Here is an 8,462-nt window from a genome sequence, read left to right as displayed (position 1 = left end):
GTACTGTCTTAACATTAGAAAACCAGCCACTCTCTACTACAACCAGAGAAAATGCTTAAAACACCACCCACTAGTGGGAAGGAAAAGATAAACATTTCTCTCCCATTTTCCACCCGGCTACATTAGAAATGTGAATGAAGTGATATTCGTCAGATGAGTACTCAAAGTGCTTTCTAAGACACATTCACAGACACAGCTGGTGTAACATGGGGTCGTTTTAATGATGACCTTTTCTGTCTTTCTTGCTGTGAATATACAGTTTTGGGAGCACAAACACACATCTGGGTCGTAAAGTCTTTATTAGGCACACCTGCTTGCACTGCACAGCACCAAACTATCTGCTCTATGTAATGACACGAGTCACACGGCCTGTTCTTTTCCTGTAACTATCGCAGCAGCAATCCCACCGCACAAATGGCGTAGCGTAGTTAGCCATAACGTTACAGAAGCTGTAGGTGGCAGTGTAGACCTTTGGGCCGAGTTTCTGAATTACCGAAGAAGAAGAAGAAGAAGAACAACCTTCCGCTTCGTCTTAACAGGCGTTACAAAACAAGCTGAGCTCGCAGCCCCGGCTTTTCTAATGCTTCGCAGCGAATGGGGTTTGATCAGTTCTGTAGCGTGGACAGGTCCGATCCCCTGTGGGTGAGTTACCTGTCACAGACTCCGTGTCTTTTCCTCTAGCTTTAAACTCTCGTAGCTGGCGTTGGCTGCCGGTGCCCGGTACGTGCTAATAGTAAGCCACGGCAGGTTGCGTGTTATTTAGTCACGTCGGACGCGCTTCTCTTATTAGAGATCATCGTTACAGCTGATCGTTGAGCCTCCGTTGGCCGTTTCACATGTTCTCTGATCTGAACATGGAAGGTTTGCAGTGGAACAAGTGTTCACGAGCTCGTGTTTGTGTTGTTCCCTCTCGTTTCCTGGTCTGTAGGAACTCGTTGTCATCAGTCCCAGTACACACTCAAACGTCACAGTGTGAATGTTATTAAGTGTCCTGTAGTCTCTCTCCCACGCGTGGCACTGTGTCGCTGATTAATGCCACTGTGGTAGTGTGCTTAAAGCCATTATTGAGGGCATAGCATCTTTATTTATAACGCACTTTACATCCAACTATGTTGACCAAAGTGCTACAAATATAAAACAGAGAGGAAACAGTTTAAATTACATATAAAATATCTTAAAATTAAAAGTAATATAATTAATAAGAAACGTATTAAGAGACATCAACATGTCAGACATGTCAGAGCCTGCCAGTAATGAAGGACCTAAGGGTCTGACCTGAAGCTGGTTCTGGAACCAGGACTACAGTGCAAAAGCAACCAGTGCCCAAAGAGTGTGCAAGGCAATATAAGTAAGAGGTGGGCCAGGATCGATGTACCAAAGCAGTCAGCACAGGTCCAGGGATGAGCCCCAGGCACATAGAGCTGGGTAGGACCTCACACACCAGCAGGCATGTAGTAGGTGCTAACAGCACACACGCACCTGAACTAGCTAACAGGGCGAACAACTCGGATCATGAAGAATTCAAGTACAAGTGTGACATCATCAAACTACCAACTGATTCCCTCCACAACATGGAAGCTCGTCCTGAGCGCTGCTCACAGTAACACCACAGGATGGAGCAGTACCCCGGGGGTGGGGGCTGATACAGCAGATACAGAAACACCAAGTATCAGTATTTTGTTCAATAAAATAAAATGCTGTGGGAATACTACGACCAGGAGGGCTCATCTCATGCACCGCTACTCTGAGATGACATTAACTGAGAAACTTGAACTCAACCAAAACAAGCATCCATCACGCAGCTTGACTGGTAGCTCAGGCACCGATAACAGCAACCATGGTGCATCTACCAAACACATCCTACAGAACAGGAAGGTTTCTGAGGGGGAATAGCTGTGCATATAACAACCGTTATGATTTTAGTAGGTTTACAGTGAATTGGTGTATTGTCAGAAAATGATTGGCTGTAATTAGTAACTTGAGCACATTCGATCTGTCTCCAGCCTTTATTAGTTTCAGGTATGTGTTTGTTCCAGGTGTTGCTCTTATACTGTGACTGGTGTGATCAAACTGAGGATTATGTTTAGTTGAAATAACAAAAATAAAAAGTTGCTGTTTATTAATATTTCACAGCTGATGACTTTGGTAGGTTATATTTTTGCCATGGGACTTGGCAGCAGCTGGTACGTAGGTCATGGTTTCTTTTGTTTGCTTGGGACATGAAGTCACCATACTTTGAAACTGCAGTCAGGTAATGGGTATCACAACACTGGTTACCATCTTTCACTGTTTGCCGAACCTTTTACGTCAGGCTCCTGTCACATAACAGGGAGGGATTGATATCGGCTGTAGCAGGTAGTAGAGCAGGTCATCTACTAACTGGAAGGTTAGTGGTTTGATCCCAGTCTGCTTCATTCTGCATGTTGCAGGTTGCTCTCCGATGCATCCGTCGGAGTGTGAGTGTGTATGAATGTTAGTTAGATAGCACTAAAAACTAGTGCTGGTGTGATTGGGTGAAAGTGTAAAGCGTCGAGTGCTCAGAGTGGAAAAGCTCTGGGTCGATATCAGAAGCAGTCCATTTAGCATTACTGCCTCCAGGTAGGGACACTGAAAATAGCACTCCATCATTAAAGTATAATATAAACTCTATTATCTACTGTTGTGAATCCATTTCACAACATATTCTCACTTTGATTTGCTTTGGTCCAAACCAGAGTCATAAGTCCACTAGAGAGTAATGACAAGTTAGCCTCAAAAGGGAAGGGTCACTGGTGGTGGCCACAGACATGCTTTTTATACTTCCTGCTCCTCTGCATCTCTCTCCAGCTCTTCGAGTTCATTAGACCTTATCCTAGCATCTCTACAGTTTTGAGATGCAGCAAACGTTCTTGCAGTGGCGCATACAGATGCCATCCTGGATGAGCTGGAATACATGTCATTGGGCTGTAGGTGTCATCTGGTAATAAAAATGGAGGAAAATCAGTCCTGTCTGCTGAGAAGAGGGCCGTGGTCTGCGTCCACCACCTACAAAACCTTTTTGGGAGTTGCCTTGTTATTGTCTGTTTAACTGAGTTTGTCTTATAGCAGGGTGGGCAACTCCAGGCCTCGAGGGCCGCTGTCCTGCAGGTTTTAGATCAGATTTTAGGTCAACACACCTGAATCACATGATTAGTTCATTAGCAGGCCTCTGCAGAACTTCAGGACATGTTGAGGAGGTCATTTAGCCATTTCAGCCAGTTGTGTTGGATCAAGGACACGTCTAAAACCTGCAGGACACCGGCCCTCGAGGCCTGGAGTTGGACACCCCTGTCCTATACTGTGATGAGGTCTTCTTTTCATTTTAATTTTTTCAGCTGCATGTAGCAGTAAAATGCAACATTGTTGATCTAAATAAGACAAGAAAGCTATATTAATAACTCCAGGCCACACATAAGTAATGTGTGCCAGGAGTGTCTTTTCCTGCTGTTGTTAGATGTCTTCAGCCTTACTGTTCCTTTTCCAGGATTGGAACCGTACATGGTACACCGATAATCCCGACTTCACCCAGTGTTTCCAGAACACGGTCTTGGTGTGGCTGCCATGCTTCTACCTTTGGATATGTGCACCCTTTTACCTCATCTACCTCCATACCCATGACCATGGATATATATGTATGACTCACCTCAACAAAGCCAAAACTGTGAGTTATGGGAGCCCGCTGTAGTAGTTTTCATCACTGCACTCATCTGTTCTCTCAGTGGAGCAAAGCAGAAACTCGTTCAAACACAAGAAATGTTTGAAGATTCGAGTCATGATGCAATTCCAACTTCAAGAAAATGGGATGTTGTGGAAAATTGAATGAAATCATTTTATTCGTTTATTCAGAAAAACAAATGTTTAAACTGAGGAAAAGGTACAATTTAAAAAAAAAAAAAAAAAAAAAAAAAACAAGGTCATTTTGAATTTTTTTGGAAGTAACACATCTCTTAAAAACGTCCATGTTTCCCGCTCTGTGGGATTCCCTCTTTTAAAAATAGTCCATAGTCGTCTGGGAGCTGAGGCCTGTTGCTGGACTTTTGAATTCAGTCATTCAGGAGGGACTCAGAGCAGAGGCAGGTGAGGGGGTCCTGGTATCTGAATGCCTCGTGGGCCGCTCATAGTCGAGGGTTCTGGGCCTGTCCTAACCAGGAGGAAGGCTGGGGACAGTCGTGTTACTGGCCTGTTACCAGTTAACCTGACTGGTACCAAATGGTCCTACAGCTCTATGATATTAGTACCACGTTATATTGCTGCTATCACAGTCATAATGACATTATCTATTTTTCAATTGCGTGTTTTCACAGTTTAAACATTTGATGTTCTGCTACCCAAAGATATTATTATCAAGGATCACAGTTTAATCTAATCTAGCTGTTTTAATGACTGAACGGTGTGTTTGTAGTTTCATTGGTTGGTTCCACTTGTCACTACTGTAACTGTGGGAGATGTCAGTCATATGTCTATAAACTAAATACCAAATGTATTTACCAACGAATCCAGGAGCGATTTCATCTGTTTCCACAGGCTGTTGGCTTTTTACTTTGGATTATCTGCTGGTCAGATGTCTTTTATTCTTTCTGGGAAAGGAGTCATGTGAGCAGCCCAGCACCTGTCCGCCTCGTCAGTCCGACCTTACTGGGCCTCACCATGGTGAGCGTCCAGCTGTCTCTACCGTCTCTTTACGGAGCTGAGAAAAGCTTACATGTATTTTGTTATTTAGGGTAGTCTTTCTTTTGTCACTTGACTCTTTAATATATGCTGTAAAAACTAAATGGACTATTTCTTTTAGTATATAAAATATGTGCTTGTGCCACAGCTGTTGGCTGTCATGTTAATCCACTATGAGCGGATGAAGGGGGCTCAGTCATCGGGGGTGATGCTGATCTACTGGCTGCTGGCACTGCTGTGTGCCACTGTCACCTTCAGGTCAAAGGTCTTCCAGGCCTTGGAGCAGGTTAGTGCTCACTGAGCAGGACTCACTTTACTTACATGATGAGAAATAACTGGTTACTAATCGAACTGATGTTGTAGTAAATAAACAAAATAAGGTTGTTTGATTAAAAACATCCTCTTATTGTGCAGCCTCAGACAGTGTGTGTGTGGAGGTACACCACCTTCTACATCTACTATGCTCTGCTGCTGATTGCTCTGTTCCTGTCCAGCCTGACCGACCAGCCACCCCTCTTTTCCCGGGAAGTTAAAGACTCTGTGAGGCTGCCTGACGAATCTCTCTTTCTTTCCTTGTTACTCATTTATACTTGGATTACTGTATTGCCATAAGTATTCGCTTACCCCTCCAAATCAGCTCGTTGTTCCTGGAACTCTTAATGTTTCAGGAAGCCACGACAGTTTGCACATTTTGATGCTCCCAACTTTGTGGGAACAGTTCGGGGATGGCCCCTTCCTGTTCCAGCGTGACTGTGCACCGGTCCATAAAGACCAGTGTGCAGGCCTGTCAGGTTCTTCCACACCAAACTCAGAGTCCCACCTCAACCCAGCAGAAGCCCTCTGGGATGAGTTAGCAGAGACTGTGAGCCGGACCTTCTCATCCATCGTCAGTGTCTGACCTTCAGGAACGACGGTCAAAGATTCCCATAAACACTCCTATCACTTGTGCAGAGTCTGCCCAGAAGGGTTGAAGCTGTTAGAGCTGCTAATGGTGGGCCGACATCATATTAAACCTACGGATCGGGAATGTGATGTGTGGAGGGAGAAAGACGAATACTTTTGGTAGTACAGTGAAAGCATTGCTGCGTCTTCTGAGCCGTGGAAATCATTGTGTCTAACTGCTCGATGTTTGTCTGCAGAATCCGTGCCCTGAGCCTGGAGCGTCTTTCCTCTCCAGAATAACCTTCTGGTGGATCACCAGGTAGGAACACGCTGTTCCACTCCGGTGAACGTGCTCTTATTTCTGTGTAATAAAGCTGATGAACAAAATCTCACATTGGTCGGTATCATCTCTAAAGAAGGAGCTTGTTATTGATATTTAAGACAAGGCTGACGTCTTCTGTGTTGAGACTTCTAGTTTCTACATGGTCCTTTGGGGCTTTCTGGAAACGTTACTGCACATTGAGCTTCTACATGTTTGTGTTTTATCCTCCTACCTGTCCTAACTTCTCCACCAGAATGATGATGACAGGCTACAGGCGCCCACTGGAGGAGAAGGACCTGTGGTCTTTGAACGCTGAGGACTGCTCCCACAGAGTCGTCCCACAGTTGGTCAAACGCTGGAACACACAGTGCCAAAAATTTAAAAGGTCAGGAAAGGGATCAAACTTCTTTATACAAATGCAGATTGTTCGGGAAACATCCAGCCAGGTTAACTCTGCTTTCTCTTCACAGGTCAGAGGAGAAAATGCTGTACTCGTCCAAGCGAGTTCCCCACAGTGAAAACCCTCAGCGCCAAGCTGTGGAAGAGTCTGAGATCTTGATTCTGAGACCTCGAAAGAAAAATAAAGAGCCCTCACTGCTGTGGGCCTTGTGCCTCACGTTTGGGCCCTACTTCTTCATCTCCTGCATCTATAAATTAATCCAGGACATCCTAATGTTTGTTGGCCCTGAGATCCTGCGGTGAGGAAACTGTAGACCCTTTGATAAGATGACATTGAGTCGTTGATCTGTCTGAAGTTGCATCGTGCATTTATCATGCTCTAGAACTTTAATTGTTCAAACACATCAGAGCCCATCTGTTGCACTAAATACATCTTTGCCAGGACTGCTGTGCCTCAACAAACTCCTCCCACACAAGTTTTTGCTCAGCGCCAAGTCGAGCTCCGCTTGGCGCTCCGTTCCCATCAACGGGCTACTCAAACCTGATAGGACTCCACCTCCAGGTCTCACCGTCAGGTCTCCCAGTGGGACTGCAGCGTCCCCTGTGGAGCACCCACTCAGTTACCCTAAGAAGGCTGGGTGCTCTGAACTGAACACAAAATCTAAGAGCTGCAAATGTGAACCAGCTGGTGAAAGACCAACATTTCATTAAATTATTGCCCCCGACAACCAGATATCTCTAATCAAACAGCATCTTGGTTCTCTTGGCTCGTCTGTTCAGCCGAGCCTCAGGTACCTCGGTGTGATCTTTGGTTCTGCCATGTCCCTACCACAACACGCTCACAGTTAATTAGGAGCTGCCTTTTTCAGCTAAGAAACATCTCCAAACTGCGAACTTTGCTGTCTGAGGTAGAAATGGTTATTCATGCTTTTATTTCTTCTCGCTTAGATTATTGTATTTTTCTTTGAGCAAGAGGAATCTTGAGCGTCTCCAGTTAGTCCAGAACGCTGCTGCAAGGCTTTTAACTAAGACACCAAAAAGAGAGCACGTTACACCAGTGTTACGCTCATTACACTGGCTTCCAGTACACTTCAGAATTCATTTTAAAATCTTGGTACTGACTTTTAAAGCTTTGACTTGTGATGCCCCTGCTTACATTTCTGATCTTTTAGAGCCCCACGCTCCCTCTCGCAGCCTGAGATCTTCTCATCAAAGGCTGTTGGTAGTCCCACGAACTCGTTTTAAGACCAGAGGAGACAGATGTTTAGAGCGGTGGCCCCCAGGCTGTGGAGTGCTCTCCCTCCATCTTTACTTTGACTTGACTGTATTTATTCTTTTAAAAAGCAGTTTAAGACTCATTTATTTAGATTAGCTTTTAATTAGATTTGTGCTGTGTGTTTGATTATTTATTTTATGTATTTCTGTTTTATATTACTGTGAAGCACTTTGTGGTTTTATCCTGTGAAAAGTGCTGTATAAATAAATGGATTTGATTACATGATGACTCTAGGTGTGAAGGTTGTGGTGACAAACAGTAGACAGTGCGACGTGTTGCTTTGGGCTGCTCCGTGTTTTTCTGCTACACGAGTACACGATGCAGTTGTAATAAGGACCGAGGGGCAGGGTGCTTAATGTTCCTTTGTTTCCTGTTTCTCTGTAGACTGCTTATCCAGTTTGTCAATGACTCCAGCGCCCCCTCCTGGCAGGGCTACTTCTACGCTGCTCTGCTCTTCGTCTGCACCTCCGTGCAGTCACTCATCCTGCAGAAGTACTTTCATGTATGCTTTGTGTCAGGCATGCGCTTACGCACTGCAGTCATTGGAGCCGTCTATAGGAAGGTAACGGACAAACACAAGTGCTTCTTCAGAGCGATTTAGATTCTTCGTGATGAAGGTTGATAAATGTAACCATCTGACTGTTATTCTGTCCATCACTGGTTGCTTTTGCTGAAAAGTCTGTATCTCATCGCTTCATCTGCTCCTCAGGCCTTGGTCATCAGCAGCGCGGCACGGCGAACCTCTACAGTGGGAGAAATCGTCAACCTGATGTCAGTGGACGCGCAGCGCTTCATGGATCTCATCACATACATCAACATGATATGGTCTGCTCCTCTGCAGGTGGTCCTGGCCCTCTACTTTCTTTGGCAGGTCAGGTTAAGTAAACTAAATGTTAA

The 8,462-nt window shown here is 44.9% G+C and overlaps 1 protein-coding gene across 2 annotated transcripts in view; it reads left to right on the top strand.

Annotated features, from left to right (window-relative positions):
- The first annotated feature begins 440 nt into the window (after positions 1-440).
- abcc1 (ATP-binding cassette, sub-family C (CFTR/MRP), member 1) overlaps positions 441-8,462 on the top strand; it is a 31,320-nt gene continuing 23,298 nt past the window's right edge. Inside the window, exons 1-10 of one of the 2 annotated variants that reach the window (XM_040036283.1) lie at positions 441-642; positions 3,503-3,679; positions 4,543-4,668; positions 4,835-4,972; positions 5,101-5,226; positions 5,826-5,887; positions 6,144-6,275; positions 6,361-6,588; positions 7,950-8,127; positions 8,275-8,436. In XM_040036283.1, coding sequence (XP_039892217.1) covers positions 595-642; positions 3,503-3,679; positions 4,543-4,668; positions 4,835-4,972; positions 5,101-5,226; positions 5,826-5,887; positions 6,144-6,275; positions 6,361-6,588; positions 7,950-8,127; positions 8,275-8,436 — 1,377 coding nt within the window. In that variant the 5' untranslated portion in view covers positions 441-594. The remainder of the gene's footprint in view (positions 643-3,502; positions 3,680-4,542; positions 4,669-4,834; positions 4,973-5,100; positions 5,227-5,825; positions 5,888-6,143; positions 6,276-6,360; positions 6,589-7,949; positions 8,128-8,274; positions 8,437-8,462) is intronic. The other variant, XM_040036282.1, reaches the window with a different exon arrangement.

This window comes from Simochromis diagramma, unplaced genomic scaffold, assembly GCF_900408965.1.
Source record: "Simochromis diagramma unplaced genomic scaffold, fSimDia1.1 OVJJ01000497.1, whole genome shotgun sequence".
Classification (NCBI taxonomy): Eukaryota; Metazoa; Chordata; class Actinopteri; order Cichliformes; family Cichlidae; genus Simochromis; species Simochromis diagramma.
This window is presented reverse-complemented; position numbering and strand designations above follow the sequence as displayed.